We start from the raw sequence: 25,963 nt of genomic DNA, 5'->3' as shown, positions 1-25,963 counted from the left end.
CATCCACTATTGGCCTCCCTGTCTTTAGTTCCGTTGAGCTGTGTTGCCCTCAGATAGAAAGTAGGCTTTTGCTGAGAAAGTAGACACTTTTTTCAGATTCAGCAAAACCGCTTGTTTATCGTATCATGTGCTTTAACATTGGGAGCAAACTTTAAATAATGGTAGGGATTAGATTAAATAATCTAAAAATTGTCAAAACACTACACTAGATTTAGTGTCTGATATTACACGAACGAAGGTAGAGTACACAACACTACTTATCTTTCTTGTATATTCTTGTGTGTCACTTTCTGAGTGAGAAGCTTTTTCTTCATTCACAGTGATCAGGAGCAGCCTATGCGGTGGATTAGATACGAATATAAAGTGTAAAAAGTAGGTTGGTGGACAAACATTTTTATTAAGACAAATACTCTTTGAATAGTATGTGTATTATTTAGTTACTTTACCTTTTTGGCCATACAACTGCATTTTAACCTATGGAGGAAGATGATCAGGATGATAAACATTTTAACAAAATAAAATTTAAATTACTTATGATTTGGAAATGTCGACAAATATTGTGGGACCTGAAATTATTTAAATAGCTTGATTTAATTATTGAATTTGATCGTGTATTTATGAGTCTTTCTAGCAGACCAACTATGTAAAAAGTCCCATTTATCTTGTTAAAATAAACTAGTGGCCTGAGATCCCTCATGGTCACCTTATTCTGGAGAAAGGGCTTATATAATAAATGTTCAACAAAGCAGAACAATTTGGAGCTTGTTCAAAATTATTTTAGATCACCAAATGAATGATGGAGAATTACAAGTTCCTTCCAGAAGTTCTTTACCCAAAGCCCTGAAATCTGATTAAGAGGTTACAGCAAACATTTCCACATAATCCGTCAAATCCCCCCATTGAAAGGCATAAACACAGGATTAGCCTTTTGTTTGTATTGTTGTGCAGTCAGAAGTGAGGAGATCAGAGGGTCAGCATGCTTCAGTCACTCTGTGTAAACTATATCCATCCATTCAAATCTAACTTTCTTTCTTTTGTATTTGTATGTGATTGTCTTGGGCCTACAAAACGGTATATTGGTGATTAGGATTTGCGGTCTAAACAAGTTCAAGCCCCTGGAGTATTTATCCCATTCATTGGTTCTAAATATAAAGTTTAATTATTGAGGCTGGGTATGTATAGCTTTCCTGCGTGATGCTTTATATCAGAAATGTTCCCAAGGGAGGTTAATGTTGTAAATGTTGTTAAAGTCAAGTGATCTATGTGCAAGTCACTTCTCTGTTTTCCCTACTTTTAAAAAACCCTCAGAGAAAATAAAAACTCAGAAATTGGGCAATTCTGTAAGAAGGAAATCTTTCTTCAGTAAAGAACAAAGACACATTCAGAAACACATGCTTTGCGTGCTAGGTATGTGTTGCAAAGTTAAAATCATTCACTCTCTAATGTGGGTCCGAATTGTTATGATGATGTGTTTGAGAGGTCAAACAGAGCTTTGGAGGCTCGGTGTGTTTGTTTGTTCAAGTGCAAAGACCAAACAGCAATCCCTAAGCTGTTATTCTTGGACTGAGTGGAATGTGTTTTTAGGGGGCTGACTGAAACTGTCTAATTGCAGTTTTCTTGGGATTACAGCACCAGGCACTGGGATACATGGTTGCCCTGCTGCCTCATGTTATTACTGTTTGCTTGACTGTCCTTTGAGTCTCCTAGTGATGAGGCTCCATGCACACCGCTGTGATGAGGCTCCATGCAGTCTCCTAGTGATGAGGCTCCATGCACCGCTGTGATGACGCCAAGGGCAATACAAAGCTGCAGTCGCAATGAGGACGTTGGTTTCAAGACCAAGATCACATGCAACCCTGATCTCAGCTGCTTTCTGATGACAGCATGAGATTAATTCCACTGTGTTCTGCTCCTGCCACCTACAGGACACCTGGATCACGTGCACTGCAAACCAGATGAGCAGGACATACACCGGGTCATGTTCACATCTCTGAACATCAATTTTTGGTGCATATTGTATTTTATTTAAAGACATAAATGTCACATTAGTGACATTTATGATGATGTGTTATCAGGAAGACCTCCACATGATGGCAGTATTGTTACTTAATTCACATTTTATTTGCTGATGTATTTTTGCCAACAGATGGCAGCCCGGTCACTTGCTGTGCTACGTATGAAGAGATGTGATCCAGTCCCAAATGGCCTCTAATCCTCTCATCTCCCCAATTAAACAAGACAACACTGTGCGGGCGGAACAGTACAATTATGTCACACCACATTTTACACATTGAATCTGTTGCTCATTATAAGTCAGTGGGATGAATCTGAGAGCAGGAAGGGTGGGACAGTCTTCCCCTCTCTTCCTGCTGCTGTCATATCGGTTTGTGATTACAATCCAAAAGAGACCTGCTCTGAGATTTCCATCCAACATAAGAGCACAAGGATAACTGTCATGCAAAGTGAGCAGATATGAAACAGGGTTTCTTCTACTCTACTCTTTAAACTTGACTCAATTAAGCACTTTCAGTTATGATGACACATATCTATAGTCTCAGATGAACTATATATGTTATAGGTTACACAAATCCCAGAATAATTGGTGATGAATGTGATGAATGCTTCTCAATGTCCCTGCTTAGTACCACAGTCACATTTACATTTAAGTGATTCAATCAGTAAAAAGGTAGCCTATATGTAAATGCTAATGCTAATCACCACAAACACAAACTACTGGTCAAATCAGTCCAAGTAAGAAAGTATAGGCTTTACCTTGTATGAAATATAAATATACGAAATAACAACCTATTGTTAATTGTTCAATGCTTGAGTAAATGTAGTTCACCTAGTACATTTCCACAACTGCAAAAAAAGTGACAGTATTTGTGTAGGATCCGATCCAGCATACAGTACAGAGGGCGACAAATTAACATAGGTGAAAGTGACGTTTCTCAAGCTCATCTCTGATTGGAGGAAATTGAAATTACAACTGACCCGTGCACAGCATGATAAACATATCATAATAAAGTATGAAATGTCGCTTTAAACTCAGTCTATATAGTAGACATAGCATGTAAGGGGACACACATAAACACATATAACGCTTATAGGAACGTTTGTGCCCCCTGACAGACTTCAGTCCTGCAGCCCGGTGTGTGTGGTGGGGGGAGGCGGGACCACAGGACAGCCTCACACAACTCTGCGACACCTGCAAACAAACTGCCAACAGACTGAAGAGAAGGGACGGAGAAAGCTGGAGCAAATCGTAATGCGGAATAAGGGTGCTTATTAACAAATAACCAAACAGAAAAACAACTTGTATAAAAAGTTGCGCGATTTGAGTTCTCTACGGATCGCACCGAGGACTGAGAAGAGACGACAGCAGGTAATGATTCATCTTCAGCTGACAACATCTGCGTACAATAGTTTTACATCAACAACTGCGCTTTGATATTATGATGGTTTTTCAATTTTGCACAAGTTGACTTCGGCTATAAACTATCAAATGTTGGTGCGTTCATAGGTACACCGTAAAAACAACGTGGTGAGTTCAATGCCTCACTGTTACTGACTCTTTGTCCATGTTGTGGTCTTGCAGTCTGTTTTATTATTGCTTTGATGCATTTACTGGCTGTATTTGACTGTGTTTCACTCCCCGGTGAAAGCAGAGTCATTGTTCCTGAAGGATATGTTAGAGTGCTGATCATGTGTGGGCTATTTATCTAAATCCTGTTTTCACTTCTTTCTGGGATAGTCGACCTGTCCATGCAGTGGCTTAGCATTTAGGTTATTTACAAAAAAAGTTTTTCATTGTTTACCTTATATCCATTGGTTTTAAAATTATGCCAAAATGTGGTCTGAAAAAAAGTTTCAACATCTTTTTTTTAATCACAAAAAGTTACTGTGACATTACTCTGAGTCCACATACCAAATGATAACATGTACCACATTAAAGTGTAGTAGCCTACCTAAAGGCTGAAAGCAGAAAAGTGCACCTATTAATACAGATTGCAGTTTGTCATGTGAGAGGAATTGGATTATTCAATCATGCATCCCCTAACAAAAATGTTACGGGACAACAGGATCAGCTGGCTCACGTCTGAAAATATTTGCATCACATAAAGATGTCTAAATGAGTTTCCCAAATGCGTTGTGACAATGTTCGTTCTCTTGTTATGTGTAATCTCTTTTCTCACGCTCTGTCCTGGCTGAGTGCGTGGCCACCAGCCAGGTCAGGTTTCTTATTCAGCACATTGTCAGAGGACATGTCAGAGGCTGAGGACGGCCTCAGGACAATGACCAACACAAGTTCTGCGCAGACAAGAACAACTGGACATTGGATTGGAGATTCTTTATCTCTGTGTGTTCCTCCTGTTCTTTGGCTACCTGATCACATGGTTATTTTGTACTAATATATGATTCAGAGTGTGTTATCGAGTTCAAGAACATTACATCAAGATGGATCTTGATCATTTTTCTGTGTTGAATCAGCTTATGTCTTTAAACCTTGCATACACACGAGCATAGCAGAATATTCACGTATGTTGATGTTATAGGGCGCAACCTGCCAACCTCGGACAATGTGTATTCTATCATATGAAACGTAAACCCTCTCTAGTTCCAAATTACAATCATTTAGCCCCATTGATATGAGCAGGATTAACAGCAGGAGATAGACGCCCAGGCCTGTGGCATTCACTTCTATTGATGCGATACAATATCAGAGGGATAGTGATATTATTGTTAGGTACACCCGAAGGACACCAGTCAGTTTAAAGTACTTGTTGTTAACCCCGTGGATACTGTTCTTGGTTTTTGTCTTCTGTGTCACTATAGTATTTTTTAATGAAGTAACTTTCAGTTCAACCGAGGTTCAGAGTATTTGAGGTTATTGTACTTTGGACACATTTAAAGTGTACACACCAAGTGTCAAAATGAAAACTCGTGGGATATGTTATTGTATGTCATCTGTTGAATTAGGGGTTGCATTGAGAATATTGGGACAAGTGTTGAAATAGGTACTTGATTGTTTTCAAAGTGTTGACATCATCTCTGAACAAGGTAACACCTGGTGGAACATCGTTTTCATCTCGCATTGCTGAACACTTTAAGAACAAGTGATGACTACAGATTCTGATGACCACTGAGCTGCAGAATTAAAACAGTTTTGTCTTGTCTGAGCGGCACCAGCTCATGCTAATGAGTGTCTGCAGAGCCGACACCACTGTGCAGCTTTGAAGCCATGCACTATTCAAGCTGAGAGTGAAGTCACAGCGGGTCCGGTGTGGGCTGACCATGCACTTGAGTGTATATCTATCCTGCTTGAGTGGGACGCTGTTGTTATGGTAGCTTCTCCCGTACAGGTTAACCACCTAAAGGCTTTAAAGGGGCCCTATTCTGTCCTAGTTTAGCGATTGTCTGGCTAAATCACAAAGGTCACGACGCTCCGCCCCTTTCTGAAACGCCTATATTGTAATCTTTTTCTGTAACATCAAAATAGGAACCCGGAAAATGAGCACAATGTGTCCTCTTTAAGAAGAGGATCAAATATAAAAGTGCACACATTGTTCACCAGAAAATGCCCTCAGATTAATTGACTGTTTTATAAACATAAGTTCTCATGGTTTGACACACATTTTTTTTCCCCTGAATGAATAACAAACAATTTCAATAAAATAAATGTCATGATTTATTAACTTTGAATGGTTAGTTTTTTCTTATCCTGACGTTACAGTAACACGACAATTTCCTCCCTAGGCTTCTGGTGGATGGAGTTAAAATGGACGTGAAGAGAAGAGAGGTGCCTCTATATGTAAGTGCTCATATATTTTGCTCCATTCTGTAAGTGTCTGATGTGTTGGTGGTCTATTTGGATATTTTTAGCGTGTGGTTGAGTGAGTACATGAACTCTGAATAGCAGTTTGCCATATTTAGACCCCACTCTGTGTTTTCCCACCAGAATTAGAGCGCTCTAGTTTTTTCCTCCCACCTCTCTCTCAGTCCTGACTCCCCCTCTGTGCTGGGGTTGACTAGCGAGCCTTGTGTCGCAGATGAAACTTAAGCCAGGAGGGTTTCAGTCCCCGGGGAAGCCAGGCCTTACACAGCCTGCTCACCGAGTGACAAGGCCCTCTACGCTTCGTAGTGAACAAGGGAAAGAATATCTGTAGTGGGTTTTCCTGGAAGGAGTGCACCGACCAGTGTGTTGAATAAATACACATTTTCCATTTGAAAACACAATATGCAGGTGTGTTTGGATTATTGTTTGACATAATAGAACTCTGTTTCTTTGTGGTACTTTATTTCTTCCATCTGTCTTTCTATTACTCGTCAATCCTCCATTTCTCTCTCTCTCTTGCCCTTATTCTCCTGTGTGTGTGTGTGTGTGTGTGTGTGTGTGTGTGGAAGTCTGGGTGGGCCATTCACTGAAGCGTTGCCAGATTTTTGGTAAGCAGAGTGTCTGCTTGTTTTGCTGTGTCACCAGTTTCAGAGGATTAAGTGGTTGGGGGGGGGGGAGGGGGTGGGCTCGCTCCAAAACCTTTGCCTTCCCTCGCTCATAGAGGCTGATTGAGGTCCGGTCTAAAAACCCAGGCATGTGAATCATTATGGGCTCTACCACTCTCGCACACACCTCTCCATTAGGAGGAAGTGGCGTCTCCACCCTCTAAGGTCACAGCTCAACAGCACAAACCCACTGCTGAATGAGATCCAGATTTCAATGCCAGGCTTTGTGCAGGCGAGCCAATCCACACGGCTGTTCTGTAAAAGCTGTTATTGTAACACCCTTAGTGAAGTGTTATAGTGCACCATACATACAACATCGTGTCAGGCCCATAGCAGGCACTGTTCCCCCAGATCAATGGATAAATGGCTGCATTGAGTTGCAGGCAGGAAGTGGGAGTTCCTGTCTTGGACGAAGTTTTATTGAGCTCCAGTGCAGTGATGTTGTGTGAGTAAAATGAATCCCCCTGCAAGAAGACTCAGGTCACTGAAATGTGAGAAGTTCACATCAGATGGAAGAGAGAAATATCCCCAGAAACGAATCCATCTAGCCAACAGCTCGATGACATTGTCAGACTGTTAGTGGGTCCACCATTTTTGCTTCAGACTGAAATACTTCAATAACTATCGAAGGGATTACATTGGAATTTTGTACAGGCAATTATGGTCCCCAGAGGATGTTTCCTACTGATTTTAGTAATAGCCTGACTTTTCCTTCAGTGCCCTCACAAGGTATAGGCTACATTTCCTGAACAACTATTGGATGGATTTACATTTTGTTCAAACCTTCATGGTCTCTCAACTTTGTTTTTCTGGCAGGTAAATTGTTTTGCACAGAAGTTTATAAGAACAAATCTTTAATTTATCTGTTGATTAGCCAACTTTGCACTGCCAAATAAATGACATTCCCTTAGCCAGGGGTTCCCCGATTGGGGGTCGCGAGATGATTACAAAAAAAAAAAAGAAAAAAAAATATATATTTTCTTTTAATCATTTAAAAAAAAAAAGATTATTATTAATAATAACGTGTGCATAGACATTTTTCAGGGGCGGACTGGCAGCGAGGCTCCCCCGTTGACAATCCACTAGCGCAGTGTTTCTCAAACCTTTTCATACCAAGGACACTTAACCATTAAAAAAACACTCACAGACCACCTGACTCCACACATATCCAAAAACAATAGGCCTGCTCACCACTCCAGCAGCACAAAACAGCTTCACCTTCTCTACTGTATATCGCCTCGTTCACACAATAAATCAACAATATAAATACAACTACAGATTATATAAGCATTTAGTTCAAATGCGATTTAAAATGCTCTCAGGTTTTACACCTCTTATGAAATGTATTACGGAGTTTATGTCCGAGCCAACAGACTCGCAGATCGTAGGCTACTGAGAGATATGCAAAATAGACCGCATGTAGTAAGGTTCAAGGTTCTTTATTTGGCAAACGAACATAGCTACAGTGTAGTTATGTCGATGGAAATCTTGTGTCACAGGCTTCTCCAACAGAGCAACTCTAAACACAGATAAACAGAAAAATATAGTGCAAGTAAATAGGAAATACAAGAAGAAAATAGTTTAAAAAAGTGAAATAGTGCAATAAGAGTCTATATGCAAGTCATTGAAATATGATATATTAGGTAAAATAGATAAATAATCTGTAAGTAGCAGCCAGATGAATATTGTGGACGTTGTTTCAACAGTTCAGGAGTTTAACAGTCTTATTGCCTGTGGGATGAAACTGTCCCTGAGTCTGGTGGATTTAGTAGGCCTACGACACAAACCCTGCTGTGGATTTTCAAAACAAAATACAGTAAAACTATGGTCGCAGGCCCAAGTTTAACTCTCTGAGGCCTGCATGGTCTGCCTACAAAACAAAACAAAAATAATGTGTATACAGCCCCAACAACAGCCTCTGATCATCAACAGACTTCATGCAATGCTTCATCAGATACATTAGATAATAATCTCTGTCAATCTCTCGTTGACAGGGCGTCGCCAGTCTGGCACTGTTATTTTGGGGGTGGCGGACTGAAAAGTGTGGGAACCCCTGCCCTGAGCTGTATTGTTAAGTGCTAATTAGTGAATTTTAGCATGCTAACACACTACACATAAATTATTACCATGTAAGACATTGCACCTGTTAAACATAAACATCTGGGCACTGTTAAGAGCAGCATGCTAGCATGTAGACGTTAGCATTTTTCTCAAATTACTTCTATTTCCAATACAGTCTTTTAAATCGTGCTTCTTTTACCGCAGCTGTTATCTCAACACAGCACAACTGCATGTTCACAAAATGGAGGCAGATTAGCCCTATCCTTCTTGTGCCATATTTATTCAATTCGCCCGTATGGTAATCTCACAGTGCTCTTTGAACGAGGGGGTATCTCTGTGTCATGGTTTATGATTTTGTTTGCCTTTTAAGTGCTGAGGTGGTTGAGTTTGCCATGCTTTCCTCATGTCAAACAAACAAAACCTCACTCTGCCTTTAGACGTTTGAGAAGCCAGTCAATCATAATAGAAGACAAATACTTGAACAAATAGACGCGCTCTCAGTTTTCTCCAATATTGCAGACCTGAAATAGATGTAGTAGTGATTAATGTCAGTAACAGCTTGCACAAACTCCACGCACTTCTTAGTATTTTTACTGAGTCTGTTCTTGGCAGCCCTATTCTTAGAAATGTGTGCAGCACTACTCCAGCTTTACTGACAGATCTTTCTGATGTGAAGATTAGTTATTAATATGTCATTTTCACAGCAGATTAAATCCGAGGTATGTGTCCCAGCTGAGTATGAGAACAGGCCTGCAGGACAGTTACAGCTGTCACCCTCGAGGCTCCAATCAGCTTCCGGTCCATTGAGTTTCTTTAAGCTTAGATGTGCGTACTTAATGTGTCACTTCGGCACTGTGACGTAGAAATACTTAAAATATTTTCCCTTTGAATTATTCTTAGAATTCGAAAAGTCATTACCTGAGATGTCAGCTGGTTGGAACTGTTCAAATAAATAATAATATATAGTGACTGTGTGGGGATTTCAACACATTTCATTGACGCAATGTAATTTGTGTCCGTTTCTAAACTGAAATACTATACTGTTAAAATGGCCAATAAATAAAACAAAAAAACAACCTCTGTCCGCGCTGACGTCAGGCTGTTTTCTCACTCGGATCAGCCTGTTATTGGAGCTGCTTTTGTTGTTGCAGTGTTGTTGCTCCCCTGACGTCACCTGCGTGTTACACTCAGGAGATCACAGCAAAGAGCTCCAAAGCTGATGACTGCTGGTTTCCTGGAGACGACAGGCAGCAGATCCCGCGTTGTTTTCCCCCACTGAAAGGACAATAACATGGGGATTATAAACACTGGTGGATTTCTAGTGACAACAAATATTAATATGCAGCAGGTATTATGTCATATTATGGTAATCTTGCATATTCTTACTAAAGCATACACGTCCAGACAATACATACTGAGTACGACAGATTCAACAGTAAAAGACAAATAAAGTATACAAAATAACACTTTCTTTTTTCCTCCATACATTAAGGCTAGCTGACACGACGGCACCCCCACCTTTTCAGATTGGTATCAAGCTCCTATTGCATAATGCGATAGACCTCCTCGTGTTCCATCATTTACACATTACATCTGACCTGAGAACTGCCCATATGAGAGGCATGAGGTGAAACTACAAGTTGTTGAATATTTCATTGTTACTGGATCAGCTCATGATAAAGCCCCACAGCAAAGGGCATATCACACCAGTCGTTTTTATTATCGCCAGCCTTCCTCCTTCCCTTTTCCCCAAGGCACAGGAGATGAAGTTGGGATCAAGCAAACTCTGTCTGATCAGATTGTACCTGTGTGAACAATATCGTCTGAGGCTGCTGCAGATGGTTGGGACAATAAAGTTGAAACTTCAGCCTCATTGTAGGGGTGGAAACAAAAACAAAAGATATACAAAAATAAACGTACACATGTTTCTGTGTTTTTCAACGCATTAAATCTACTAACTGGAAGACAATTTTCCAAAACATAAAGCAGCGGACGTAGACGATTGATAATTCTCCTGGGATATTTTATAATATTACTTGTAATGGGTACAGGACACACATGATGGTTATTTAATAAATGTAATGAAATTCAATGTGAGCCTTGCGTCTTGCTAGCCTTGTAAGAAATCAAAAAGGTTGCACAAACCACAGGCCAACATCTTATCTTTTAGTTTGCTGGAATAATTATCAGCGATATCCTTAACAGTGTAAAGTGGTTGCTAAGTGGTGGTAGTGCTACTAACCACTAAGTGCCCGCAGCAAGCTGAGAAACTGGAGGCTGAGTCAGACCTCTTTTATCAGTCTAAACTAACAGCCTGCCAACACAGGAGGTCAGTTTCAGTTCTACCTCTGAATCACCACCGACCGGACTCCAGAAGAAACGCTGGAAAGCTCCAGATGTTTGGGTTAAGGCAAATAAAAAGGAGAGTGACTTAAGTTTGAAAGGCCCAAACTAAAACGTAGACTTTTGATATTATTGTTTGGTTAGTCAGGGGGAAGATGGAAGATGGTCTACTCTCTATGAGGTTGTGCAGAGAAATCTTTCCCCTGTACAGTAATGGTGTTAACAAAAGTCATTTTGAAAATTAGGCCTGTATCTGTGTCCTTTAGCAGGCAGCTACTATCCAACCCAGTCTCACGGCATTTCGTGTTCACCAACACGATTTTCCCCTTTTTTTCGTGTTGCACAGCACGATTTTAAAAGCAATGTATTTCTACTGGTAATGTGTTTCGTGACTGCAGGCTGCAGCACGTCTTTTTCTCCGGTCGGGTCGTGGAAGACCGGAAGCTGTGTGGTTCATAAAAACATGTTCTTACTCAATATCAAGCCACAGTTATTGCTTTTATTTTAAATCGTATAATTTCGGACTTTTGTTGCCGTCTGTGAGGAAAATAAATGTGGCTCAGAGCCTCAGGATACTGAAATCTGTATTTTTTTTAATCTTTTTTTCCTTCTAATTTGTTATTCTTTTCAAAATAACACACTGTTATTTACTCACCAATAACACACAATTATCCTTGCTTTTATTTATTGGTTTAATTCCATAATCTCGGGCTTTTTTGGCATCCGTCAGGAACTGAATTTCAAAATAAAAATAACCGGAAACAGAAGTACGCATTTCGAGCGATTACCCAAGATCCTCAGCTATGGTTTAAGCTCGCTGATTGGATGTTTTAGCCGCAATGCATGCTGGGATTTGGTGTTTATATGATATGAATTCCGGAAAACATTTAAAAAGAATAAAATAATACTTAATTCCGAGTGCTCTTGCTTTTCTGTTTGAAAGTCATCACATAACGGCATTGTAATACACGGTTCGGCTGCATTACATATTACAGATCTGCCGTAGTTCTTTATTTATAGAGCCCTGATGAGAAGACCTTTGGAAAAACTGCCGCCGAAACTGAATACTTGACGTGGATCATAAATATATCAACAATTAAACAACATCTTCAATTTCTCTTCACACAATACGTCTCCTTGCAGTATCAACACTAATTCGGCTGACTTTTACACTTGATCCAATTGGTAGATAGGTTATATTTACACCATAACAGTGCACAGCTGATATAAAAGGACTTTTTAAAAGATATTACTGATTTTCTTTGAATATAAGAATGTAAATACTGAGTCTGAAATAGTATAGCAATATGCTGTAAAATGATGTGAAAGCATGAATAAAACTACACATCTTCAGATATTGTACATACATAAGTGTCCTACACTAATAAATAATACAAAGTTATTATGGCTGTGTGTACCTTGTGTGCACCTCCTAGTGGTTACAGCACGTTACTGAAATATTGTTATATTTGATGAAAACAATATTAAGAGTACATACTTTCATAGGGGGAAAGTAGAAGGTCTGTGATAGAAATATAGAATATAACAAATCAAGAAGATACTATAAGTGATCTCTTCAATAAAACAGTTTAGTGCAGGATGTACAAAGATATTAATAGGAGGATGTGCAAAACAGACAAACGAATGAACCTTTATTCAAACATTAAATAATACTTTAGATTAAGGTCTTCTTTTAAATAAGAAAAAAACTTTGCGGGCGTCTATCTACAGATAAATATTAAGCCTGACAAAGTACTTAACATAATTGCTTTCCTGCAATGTTAACTATGTTGAAGCACTTATTTTAACTGATATTATACACATTAATTATACTCTTATGTATGTAGATAGTATAAGAAATGTACAGAATATGACAGTTTAATGGTGGAGGTACACATATATTGATAGATGTCTTGTAATGCACTGTTGAGGAACCTGTGACCCAAGATTTTCATTCATTGCATAACTACACCGTAGTTGTGTATGATATGTCAATACACCTTTGAAAATCTTGAAGGGGATGTGCAAAATAGCCATAATATACAGTCTTTAATTAACTAAGTAGAGAATAACGAGTAATGAATATACTTTATTACTCGTTTCCATTCATGTCAATTGCAGATACATGTTTAGTCTTCTCAAGCACCAACTATCAAATATCTCTCCTGATTGTTAGCACTTGACAATCACCTTCCCTGAATTTTACTCAGGTGTAACTAAAGTCAAATTTAAGGGTTGTTTATATTTCACATCATTAATCAGAATCTGTAAAGTAACTCAAATAAGTGTAGTGGAGTAAAAATACCAGGTTAACCTCTGAATTGTAGTGGAGTAGAATTACAAAGTAACAAGGAGCTGTCATGTGGGTATATATTAATGCTGCGCATTATGGACACAAGCGATTTTCACCCATTTATTAATTATCTGTTTTACATTTGATAACACTCCATCAGTTGAGGTCAACGTCCAACAACTGATGGAGTGTTAGGGCGTTGGAAGGAACACTTTGAGGAACTCCTGAACCCGACAACTCCGCCCTCTATGTTAGAGGCAGAGCTGGAGTATGACGGGGGATCAACACCAATCTCCCGGCGGGAGGTCACTGAGGTTGTCAAACAACTCCACAGTGGCAAAGCCCCGGGGGTGGATGAGATCCGCCCGGAAATGCTGAAGGCTCTGGGTGTTGAGGGACTGTCATGGTTGACACGTCTCATCAACGTTGCGTGGAAGTCGGAAACGGTACCGAAGGAGTGGCAGACCGGGGTGGTGGTCCCCCTTTTCAAAAAGGGGGATCAGAGGGTGTGTGCCAATTACAGAGGCATCACACTACTCAGCCTCCCCGGGAAAGTTTACTCCAAGGTACTTGAAAGGAGGGTCAGGCCGATTGTCGGACCTCAGATTGAGGAGGAACAATGCGGATTCCGTCCTGGTCGTGGAACGACGGATCAGCTTTTTACTCTCGCAAGGATCCTGGAGGGGGCCTGGGAGTACGCTTATCCGGTCTACATGTGTTTTGTAGACTTGGAGAAGGCGTATGACCGGGCTCCCAGGGAGTTACTGTGGGAGGTGCTGCGGGAGTATGGGGTGAGGGGGTCTCTACTCAGGGCCATCCAATCTCTGTACTCCCAAAGCGAGAGCTGTGTCCGGGTCCTCGGCAGTAAGTCGGACCCATTTCCGGTGAGGGTTGGCCTCCGCCAGGGCTGCGCTTTGTCACCAATCCTGTTTGTAATATACATGGATCGGATTTCGAGGCGTAGTCGTGGGGGAGGGGGTCTGCAGTTCGGTGGACTAAGGATTGCACCACTGCTTTTTGCAGATGATGTGGTTCTAATGGCTTCATCGGTCTGCGACCTTCAGCACTCACTGGATCGGTTCGCAACCGAGTGTGAAGCGGCTGGGATGAGGATCAGCACCTCCAAATCTCAGGCCATGGTTCTCAGCAGGAAACCGATGGACTGTCCACTCCAAGTAGGGAATGAGTCCTTACCCCAAGTGAAGGAGTTCAAGTATCTCGGGGTCTTGTTCTCGAGTGAGGGATCAATGGAGCGTGAGATGGGCCGGAGAATCGGAGCAGCGGGAGCGGTACTGCAGTCGCTTTACCGCACCGTTGTGACGAAAAGGGAGCTGAGCCAGAAGGCAAAGCTCTCTGTCTACCGGGCCATTTTCGTTCCTACCCTCACCTATGGTCATGAAGGATGGGTCATGACCGAAAGAACGAGATCGCGGATACAAGCGGCCGAGTTGGGTTTTCTCCGCAGGGTGGCTGGTGTCTCCCTTAGAGATAAGGTGAGAAGTTCGGTCATCAGGGAGGGACTCGGAGTTGAACCGCTCCTCCTTCGCGTCGAAAGGAGCCAGTTGAGGTGGTTCGGGCACCTAGTTAGGATGCCACCTGAGCGCCTCCCTAGGGAGGTGTTCCAGGCACGTCCAGCTGGGAAGAGACCAAGGGGTAGACCTAGGACCAGGTGGAGGGATTATATCTCTTCGCTGGCCTGGGAGCGCCTTGGGATCCCCCAGTCAGAGCTGGTTGATGTCGCCAGGGAAAAGAAAGTTTGGGGCTCTCTGCTGGAACTGCTACCCCCGCGACCCGACCACGGATAAGCGGGAGAAAATGGATGGATGGACATTTGATAACACCAATGTGTTTAATACTGGCAACTTCTAATTGTGGGAAAAACGAAAACGTTCAGTAGAGACGTCCCATAGAACATTTTGCAAAACACAATAGTCAGCAATTGTAGTTCTGGGGGGGCGTTCGATTCCAGTTTTGGATAGTCTGGTGTGGTTTCCTTCCATTTCAAATAGCTGTTTGACGCTCGGCGTAACCTTTGCGCACTGCCACTCCAACATCCAATCCCAGAGCTTGAAGATTAATCACGGGGACTGTAGTCCTAAACGATATACTGGGGATTATGGGTAGTGTAGTGTCTTCGGCCATCCTAAACTCCTAGAGGCCTACGTCTGTTTCCGGTTATTTTTATTTTGAAATTCAGTTCCTGACGGACGCCAAAAAAGCCCGAGATTATGGAATTAAACCAATAAATAAAAGCAAGGATAATTGTGTGTTATTGGTGAGTAAATAACAGTGTGTTATTTAGAAAAGAATAACAAATTAGAAGGAAAAGATATTTAAAAATACAGATTTCAGTATCCTGAGGCTCTGAGCCCCATTTATTTTCCTCACAGACGGCAACAAAAGTCCGAAATTATACGATTTAAAATAAAAGCAATAATTGTGGCTTGATATTGAGTAAGAACATGTTTTTATGAACCACACAGCTTCCGGTCTTCCACGACCCGACCGGAGAAAAAGACGTGCTGCAGGCATGAAACACATTACCAGTAGAAATACATTGCTTTTTAAATCGTGCTGTGCAACACGAAAAAAAGGGGGAAATCGTGTTGGTGAACACGAAATGCCATGAGACTGGGTTGTACTACGATCCGGTTTCAGTACAATTACCTGCAAAAATATTCACAATCCCATCAGTACTCATCTATATTTTATTTTGTGCTAATTAGCAAATGATAGCTTATTATCAGACCAAACATAGTAAATATTATTCCTGCTATAAATTAGCATTTAAGCTAGCCCTCAGCATGTTAGCGTCCTGACGTTAGCTTTAAGCATGGCCCAACAGCCTCACAGCCACTCAAGACTCTTCATGTTTCAAAATATAATGATGATTATATTTAATCCACCCACACTCAAAGCTGTAATTATCAGCTGTTTATGCTTCAGTCCCTTTTTATTTAGCTGTCCTCACTCTGAAATGTTACAAGAACTAAGAGTCAGTTGTGCATTACGAAGCAACAAATGCTGTTGGCTTGAGAACAACATATTCCTGGTTGATGTAGGCCCTGTTAAATACAGTTAAGCATAATTAATGCCTTAGCCTTAAGTATTAAGAATAAGGACAAATGAAGGACGCCCCAATAAATCAATAGATTAAACCCTAAACTGAGCACAAGAAAAACAGATGATAAGCATATTGCACAAGCATTGAACTCCAAGTATGTGATCCCTCTTGAACTTCAACGATACCCTCTTGAAAAGGTCGGCTCTGGAGGGAAAAATAACACCGGGTAGTGAAGTGAATATTGCGTTTTTCCTGTTTGGTAATCTTATTGACATTCACTTTGCTCTGTCAGTGACTAAGAGGCACTTCATATCCGTGAATAATGTGGGTGATGGAGAGAAATTCAGTTGGTCTGTGTTGATCTTCCCCTCTAAAATCTTTTTCGAGGAAATGACTTGTGGGTGTTCTGGGAGTGATGCTGGAGGTCAAAGCAGAGTTCAGATGAGACATGTAAAAATAGCAAGGTCACTGATGTTACAGAAGTCATGAACCTCATTTTACAGATGCCTTTCACTCCTATTGTGGGAAAATGACTTGTGTCTCTCTTTCTTCCTTTTTTGGTGGCTGCCCCATATTTGCTCCTTCTATGTTGGGTCAGAGGTTGATAAGAAAATACATTTGTCCTCTAGAGAGAGCAGTTTAAGAAAGGCCTTTTACACTATAGGGAGGGACCCCATTACGCTCAATTTGTGCTTTTACTGTGACATGCCTGAAACGAGAGCCCAGTCTGCTCTGATTGGTCAGCTGGCCAGTTCTATTGTGATTGGTAAACTGCTTAGAAATGTCCCACCCCTATTTCCTATAATGTGTTGGAGCGCTAGCCACGAGTGTTACATGTCACTATGTTCAGGAAGTAAACAAAGGAGTCCAATGGAGGTGTGTGTGTGTGTGTGTGTGTGTGTGTGTGTGTGTGTGTGTGTGTGTGTGTGTGTGTGTGTGTGTGTGTGTGTGTGTGTGTGTGTGTGTGTGTGTGTGTGTGTGTGTGTGTGTGTGTGTGTGTGTGTGTGTGTGTGTGTGTGTGTGTGTGTGTGTGTGTGTGTGTGTGTGTGTGTGTGTGTGTGTGTGTGTGTGTGTGTGTGTGTGTGTGTGTGTGTGTGTGTGTGTGTGTGTGTGTGTGTGTGTGTGTGTGTGTGTGTGTGTGTGTGTGTGTGTGTGTGTGTGTGTGTGTGTGTGTGTGTGTGTGTGTGTGTGTGTGTGTGTGTGTGTGTGTGTGACAAAACTCCCCCTGGAGACAACTTTGGTATTAAAGCCTTTGCAGACCATTTACATGCACACAAACCATTATAACATACTACAAGAAAGGAAAAACCCCCAAAAGCATAATGGGGCCCCTTTTAAGTTGTAAAAGCAATTTAAATAGTTGGAGTTTCTTTTTCTCATTGCAGGGACAAGTGGAGGCCCATGTAAGGGTACAGGCGAACGCTCCTGAAAATGCAGAGTTTTACATCGTTGTGCAAGGCTCTGATCTCACACACGTGACTGCAGCAAAAAGAGGAGATGATGGGCGGAGCCTTTGCTACACAGTTCCCGGTATGTCCTTCAATCAAACATTTAGTTTTCACTTTTTGGCCCCGTCATTATCTACCCGCTTATCATGATTCTTTCTATCTTCCGCAGGCCACGCCCTCGTGGAGGTTGCCTCTGTGACACCCTACTTTTACGCAGAGGACCAAGTCACCCCATGTGAAGGTGAAGCTTCTCTCGGATACATCAGGGATGCTGCCCAGCAGGCTGCAGAGTACCTGAGTGCAAACAGGGAGCAGCTCGGCCCTCACAGCTACCTCGAGGTCCTGAAGAGGTTTTCCACGCAGGCATCTGACGAGGAGCCCTTCGCTCTGGGGTCAGACAGCGATGAGGAGGATAGTTCAGCTGATGAAGCTGGTCTCAGGCGGCTGGACGAGAAGATCACACAGGCTCTGGCCAACATGGATTACCCTCAGCAGTGGAAAGACACTGACAGTGAGCCGAGAGAAGGTAATGAAACGGGAGAGGAGAGTGTAAGTAACAAGCCATCTTGAGGTCATTGTTGTAGCCAGTACGAGCCACGGTGGTATGCCTTCGAAAGCAGAACTGGGTCTGCGTATTGTCGTGTATGAAAGAAAGCAAGGGTATATACATGTGGATTTATTTCATACTCAGAAGATTAAAGTCCACTCACATCCTGGATCCTTTGCAGAGATCAAGTATCAGGGAATCCCCTCTGGTCAGCAGATACAGTGTGAGGGTTACCAACTATTCAACTGCCAAAGCAGGGTTTTTCTTTGTTTTGTTCTATTGTTGCTGGGATGCACATCCTGGAGGGGTTCCTAAAGGCTGGTTCAGAAACACATATGTTGTCACTTAACTCCTGTGGTATCCAGCCACAGTTCTTGTCTCGCTTGCATGGGGTTTGACGTCAGATCTGTTATGTATCCAGACTGAAGGAGACTTGTTTTTAAACCATGCATAGTTCAATTACACTCGTCCACAAAGGGATACAAAATGACCCATATTGAAATGTTTTTTATTAATAATGAAAATATATCTTCATAGTGTTTCTCAAACTAGCTACCTTTTATTTACACACGCATTATTTCATGTGTAATGTTTATAGCCATGTTGATCTTAAAATGATCAAAAGTGCAAATGGTAAACTATTTCTCTAAATTATACAATTTAGATGCTGAACTAGCAAGCTCATTTATCGAGCTATGAAGTAGGGTAGTCCAGTTATAATTGCAGAAATACTTTTAACATTTTGCAAATAAAAGCTAACCCGGCACAGCATAAACATAACAACAGCTCAACAACAAGGGTATTACATTGTCTTGTAAGCAGTGTTGGGCAAGTTACTTCCAAAATGTAATATATTACATATTACTTATTACTCTTTTGAAAGTAATAAGTTACATTACAAAATTACTGTCTCTGAAATGTAATGAGTTACACTACTTTAGTTACTTTTCTAGTTACTTTCACCAAAATAACCGCAAAAGAATGGCTAGGTATTTGAAATGCTAAAATGTAGTTTAGTGCAGCTCATTATACATCCAGTGAAGGGCGATGTGGTATAGCATAACAACTGTGTAGGCCATTAAGGCTACTAACAACTTGTATTACACGGGTTAGTTGAATACTCAATTCTGATTGTAACTTCTTAACATGTGACACGTTGTTAATACAGCAGTACAGACCACTGTCAAGGACTCTAATGAAGGTTGCTCAGGAGGATCAAGAAAGAGAAAGGAAAAGAGGTTAAAAGACGGAGTGCTGGACGTCAGATAAACCACCAGAAGAAGGCAGACAGGAAGTAAACACTGACAGGACACGGAATGGGCTCTGTAGTGTGTTTAGTATATGGCCGTGTGCAGGCCCAGTTCCAGAACAAAATGACTCAGGGTGAATCTGAGGTTACAGGGGGCGCAGCAGTAGTAGGTTTACATGAGCAATAGTGGCCGGCAACAGCAATGAAAAATAGCATTCATGGTCCCCAATGAACAGATTATGGCCTTTGTTATGTTTTGAAACCAAGCAAGTGAGAACATTTCAAGTGAGTTAAAAGTGCAATCCTGTAATATCTCATATAGTCCAAAGTGGACTGTGGCAAAGAAAAGCACAAAAGCTTCAAAACTGTACTGATAAAAGAAATGAGAACATATTGTAAATCAAGGCAAATATTATTTAAACCAGCTCATGGTTTGAAATGGCAAACATTGAAAAGCAAAAGTATTATTAAAACCATGTAGCCTACTAAACATCACCTTGGTCCCATCATATACTCTGGGAAGAGAGTATTTACTGTCCTTGAAAACTGGTATCACATCATTATCATGTGAGGTTGACTTTGTGACCTGGAGATAATTTCAGCTGCAACATCAGCTTGTTGATAAGCTTGGGATATGAGATCTTTGTGTAGCCATTCGTGGTGAAGGCATCTGTGCTATTGGATGCATTATTTTTGACCCAACATTTCTACAGGCAGGGCAGAATATGGCACTATTTTCACATATTCTAGCCCTTGTCTATTTGTATACCACGAGCTGCAAAATGACCACCTAACCCCACTGTACAGGCGGGTACTTGTTTAGATTTACCTGAGCAGGCTCTGTGTTGCCGTGGTATCCTGGCTCGCACCTGCGGGCCGCAGAGGGGCGGCGTAGTTTCGGGCAACGAAGAGTGCTGCTCCGGGGTTGAGGGCGGCGAGTCAGGCGGGAGTAAGCTAGTGTCCACAACGGAGGGTAACGTGATGTCCCCATCTGACCTGTTGCTGCAGTCTGCAGTAGATGCAGTGTTGCTGGCGTTTAGTGATGGTTGCTTTAACCATTTTCGTATAAATGATTATCCACAGATGTGTGTCACTGCTGTGGAAGCACTTTGGAAATGATGCACGCGCAGCGGAGCAGGTCACGCGCAGCTGACACAATTTGTTGTTAGTATTTTTCGCTCCGTTCTCTTTGTGGAATAGAGGGTGAATAACATTCAACTTCCCCGGAGATCCCGACGCGAAGCCTGAAGGGTAAACACCAGGTTTACTAATCTACCCGCACAATGTGTCTGGTGTCGGAATGTCTCGCTATGTTAGTACATTGTTAAAAAACAAAACACCATTTAATTTCGGGTTAAAATGTGTTGTAACTGCGTTACTGAGCATTGTAACGGGTAATATATTACCCACATTTCATTAGTAATGCGTTACATTACTTCGTTACAGCAAAAAGTAATATATTACTGTAACTACTGTACTTTTGTAACGCGTTACACCCAACACTGCTTGTAAGTGGTAATATGAATGAGGGTGGAGATGTGGTCCACAGTGAATATATATACTAGGGATGCCAGCGATTATTCGAATATTCGTTACAGTCTCCATAAACGAATATTATTTTTAAAAATCGATTTTATTTATATATTTTTTTTTTATTATTTGTACATATTTTTTTATTATTTATGTATTTTTTTTTTTTTCTGGCTTAGTTTCAACCAAAATATATATAAATATATGCTAATAATAGTAATAGTATTAATAATTGTAAATGGCCATTGGTCACACCACCAGTTTGTTTTACTGTAAACTTGGAGGAAGCCTGCGTGCAGACAGAGCAGACTGCTGCTGCAGCACGCTGCACACCGACCCCGCCCCCTCTCCCTCACACGTGCGACTAAAGATGAACAAAGCGGCAGCCGGCAGGTAAAAAGTGTTCCTCCTCGTGGAACTACTTCGAACTTACAAGTCCAAAGGAAGTTAAATGCAAGCTCTGCGAAAAGACGTTGGTCTATCACAGCTCAACCTCAACAATGCGTTCGCATTTGAGTGCGAAGCCAAAGAGGTTACAGAGAAAGACGCAGCACAGCTGGCCATTGCCGACTTCACTTCAAGGCCACGTCGAGGTGATGACATGCTTGTTTGTTGTTTGTACTGTTAAACATGTTCCAGTAAAGAAAATAACGGAATTCCTTTTGTCTGAGTTTTTTTCCTTTCTCCCGCGGGGGTCGAATAATCGATTATTATTCGCCAGGGCTGCCGAATAATCGATTTTGATCATGGTCAGTTTCTGGCAACTCTAATATATACCTAGGAAAAGTAAGAGCTGTTCTTAGTGCTCACCATCTTCATCACATGATGTGCAGGACCAGCCAGCTGGCCAGTGTGCTCTGAAGAAGACGGAGCAATTACTGCCATTATTCCTCCTCAGCCAGATTAGAGTCGTCTTGCAGACCTCTGTGTCTGTTAAATACACTCCCACAGTCCTCCTCTGCACCGCACTCCCACTGCTCAACACCACTGCTGTGTCAGAGTGCTTTCTTGCATAAAGGCCTCAGAATTAGTTATTTATAATGGTTCATTATTACAAAGCATTTTTTTTAACAAACTGAGGGCCTAACACAAAAAAAGGTATTGATTTAACATGGGTGCATTTTAAGAGATATTATCTGTTATCGAAAAGTATAATTGGCTAATACAGCTAATTGCCTTTTTACAATTCCAGTACATAGCCTGGTTAAAAGGCCTCATACAGTCGTAGGCTGTCCTCTCATTAAAGGTAGTGTAGGTAAGAATGGAGAAACCAGCTCGAGTGCGCTAGAATTTGAAAGTACACAGCTGAAAAAAATCTGCCCCTTCCTTCAGACTTCCTCACAGAGCCCCTCCTCCAACACACACACACACACACACACACACATGACATGACCAATGAGGGCACAAGATAAGTTTGTGCACAGATGGAAGGCTGACAGGCAGGTAGGCCATCCAGTTATTTTAGCCGGGCCGGCTCAGATGATTGATTGTGCTTTTTACAGTACCACAGCTTCTACAGATGACATCTTTTATGTATTTATTGTCAAAGCATTTAATGTATTCATTGCTATCGGGATGTTCAGAGCATTCCATGGAATATAACAAGTGTTTCTGAAGTGAATTACCTACCCCACCTTTAAACAGCAGTATGGTATTTGCACATGCAAAACATGGGCAGGCTGCAAATGCAAAGTAGCTGTCGGCCCATAGTCCTTCTGGACACTATTTACTGGTGTGTTCGACAATGACATTCTTGTTTGTTGAACTTTGCATGGAGAGCATGATCAGTGTGCACTCCTCTCAGTTGGGTGAAACTGGGTCACAATTAACGGCGCCATTGTGGAGGTGACGGGGAGTTTCAGTTGCCCCCGGGGTTCCCGGCAACACATTGAAAACAGAGAAAATAAGAGTTAAATTATTCTGCAAATCTTTTCTGGGTGGGGAAAAAAGGCACCATGGCAACCTTCAGCTATTACCCGCACTTACAGGGAAGGCGTACAGATAACATACCTCGAGTCGACTCTAAAGCTGTCTTTCATCCCGTGCTTACAAAACAAGAAGGGTGTATATGGAGCATTTGTGCTGAGCAGTGATCATCAGAAGCGGTTGCCTCCCTGCTGCAGCATGCTATCAGCACTTTCATGTTAGCGAGTCATTCAGAGGGAGTGAGGGTTGTTTATACACCTGTATCCTTTGTGCTTATGCATCATTATACTCACACATGGCAGGAGGCGGGATCGGTTGGTTCACAGCAGGTGTTGGCTCAGTGAAATATCCAGTTTTTCTAGATAATATTTTATCGATATACTACAGACCAGAGTTCATTCCTCCATCTGTACGCTTTATTAATGCAATACATGCCGTACATATGCAGCAGAATATCTGTACATCTGAGCACAGTGGAGAAAGCGTGTGTACAAAACCACGCCTTGATCAATCTGAGGGTTGGAGGAAAAGGCTTACTTTATTTAAGTAAACCACAGTGATATTGGATTTCTAAAGCCAATAGTGATATCGATGAGGACTGCAACAATTTTTTTTTTCTTTTTCAATGAATATTTTGTTCTATAAAATGTCAGGAAATTATAAAAAAACAAAGCAAAAGTCCATCTCAGGTTCTCAAAGGCTAAGGTGAAGAAATGTAGTTTTTATATGATATAAAACCGATAACAGCCGGATATCTCTATATCTGTGAATCTGAACTCAGCATTTCCGATGATCGATTATCAAAATACGTGGCTTATATTTTTCTCTACTAACAGAGTAATAATTTGATACTGATGCTCAGGGGTTTCAGAAAATTATATATCAACCAAGAAGTTTTTTATTTTTTTTACGTAAATGCATAACATAAACAACTGGAGAATGCAATTCCTGAAGAAATTGCTAGTGGGAATGCTTTATGCTGAAAAGCTGACGCTGAATTGCTATGCTGAAATGTAATGTGTAAGAAGAAAGAGAAGAATTGAGATTGAAATGATACATGAACACTGGGGGCTTAAATGTGTGATGAGAGAAGAAAATAAATATATTGAATATTTGAACTAACTAACTTGATGGTGAATGATCTGTCGCCATGGCAATGGTATTTGATTACACCCCATAAAACATGACATTTCAACAGATTTTTAATTTTAAGTATTTTATTGAACAATTATTTGTTTCATTGAAGAACGAAAACAGGAATGTTGAGTTAAATATTACTCATCTGTGCATGTGATGGAGGAATGCACAGTGCCTGTAGGGGGTGTGGTCTCAATAGCCAAGCAGTGTGCTATGGCATGGATATTAATAATAATTCATTTATTTTATATAGGCGCCTTTCAAGCCTCTCAAGGTCGCCGTACAAACACATCAAAAACAAGATACACAATACATAACACCAGCATAAGAGACATAAACAAGACAATGCAGTATATAAATCAATCAAATAACCAAATAAATAAAAACAGAGGATGTGTGATGGGTAATGATCAGGGTGGATATGCGAGTGTGAAGAGATATGTTTTGAGGCGTGATTTGAAAATGGGGAGAGAGTCAGTGTTGCGGATGTCAGGTGGGAGGGAGTTCCAGAGGCGGGGTGCAGAGCGGCTGAAGGCTCTAGACCCCATGGTGGTTACCATTAGACGGAAAGGGGGTGCAGTGAGGCTGAGGGAAGCAGAAGATCTGAGTGTGCGGATGGGTGTGTTGATGTGCAGGAGGTCGGAGAGGTACAGAGGAGTGAGGTTATGGATGGCCTTAAAGGCGAGGAGCAGAATCTTAAAAACGATACGGGATTTGACGGGGAGCCAGTGAAGTTGCTGAAGAACAGGAGTGATGTGGTTAATGGAGGGGGTTCTGGTGATGATGCGGGCATCAAGTGTACTTGAATGGCATATACTTTCTCCAACTATATTTAAGTTCCCTATGAAGAGCCAACCTTCAATTAAAAAAATTCCTAGTTTATTCCCATAAATTCCCGTTAATTCCCATGGAAAGTTTCCATCTTTGAAAATTCCCGGAATTTTGCAACCCTAGTTGCCATGGCAACAGCTTTTGAGGAAAACTCACTAATGGCACATAGTCATGTTGAGGGCTGGACCATTAACTGTCATCTGAAGTCTGGTGGTGTTTTGACCATTTTCATATCAGTTACGATAACATCGTGTTTTTTGGCGAGGGATGCATTTCCATGGAAACAGCCTATGGTGAGATCTCAGATTTGGCGTAGAGCTGTTGAGGCATAGACCGTGATATACAAGTGAATATTGAGGACGATCGGACCGTGTCCATTGGAGTTACAGCGACATCGTGTTTCATGGCGAGGGAAGCGGCATATGATGACACCCCATAATTGACGTAGAGCTGTTGAGGAAAGGACCATTAACCATTATCTGAAGTCTGCTGCTGTTTTATGGCGAGGGATGCGTTGCCATAGTAACACCACATTGCATAACATCAGATTTGATGTAGAGCTGTGTTAACCATTATCTGAAATCTGCTGCTCTGAGCATGTCAGTTGGAGTTATGACATCATCGTGTTCCATGACACAGGTGTTTATATTTGTGTCCAGAGATCAAAGGTTTCCATGGTGACATCACCATGGAAACCTTTGATCTCTGGATCAAATAATAATAATCAGTGAGAGGAGAGCATTTGCATTGTTCTGAATGAGAGATAAACCTCTTATATGTGAACGTTTTGTTGAAGAACCGTAACAGATATCAGTGAAAGCATGTCAAGGAACTTGAGCATCTGAAGTGTAATTTTTGTGTACTTTCGGGTTAATAATGTGGCCGTTTTGGCAGTTTAACTAAAGGTGTGCGGCTACTGCCGTGAGGAAATATCAGCCTGAAATTACAATGGGCTTCAATGGAGGCATGTTGAAAGTTTGTGTCACTTCATGCCCTCAAGAAGCATTTTGTTTAATTATTTTTGCTTAATTAT

At 41.3% G+C, this 25,963-nt stretch overlaps 1 protein-coding gene across 1 annotated transcript in view; it reads left to right on the top strand.

Moving 5' to 3' along the window:
• The first annotated feature begins 3,135 nt into the window (after window positions 1-3,135).
• The window catches only part of arhgef28a (Rho guanine nucleotide exchange factor (GEF) 28a), a 68,379-nt gene continuing 45,551 nt past the window's right edge, over window positions 3,136-25,963 (top strand). Inside the window, 4 exon segments of the mRNA XM_034095770.2 lie at window positions 3,136-3,385; window positions 5,758-5,812; window positions 17,648-17,792; window positions 17,880-18,236. Of these exon segments, the coding sequence (XP_033951661.1) occupies window positions 5,780-5,812; window positions 17,648-17,792; window positions 17,880-18,236 (535 nt within the window). The 5' untranslated portion in view covers window positions 3,136-3,385; window positions 5,758-5,779.

This window comes from Pseudochaenichthys georgianus, chromosome 12, assembly GCF_902827115.2.
Source record: "Pseudochaenichthys georgianus chromosome 12, fPseGeo1.2, whole genome shotgun sequence".
NCBI classification, from domain to species: domain Eukaryota; kingdom Metazoa; phylum Chordata; class Actinopteri; order Perciformes; family Channichthyidae; genus Pseudochaenichthys; species Pseudochaenichthys georgianus.
The sequence above is the reverse complement of the archived record's forward strand: the minus strand, read 5'-3'. Positions and strand labels throughout refer to the sequence as shown.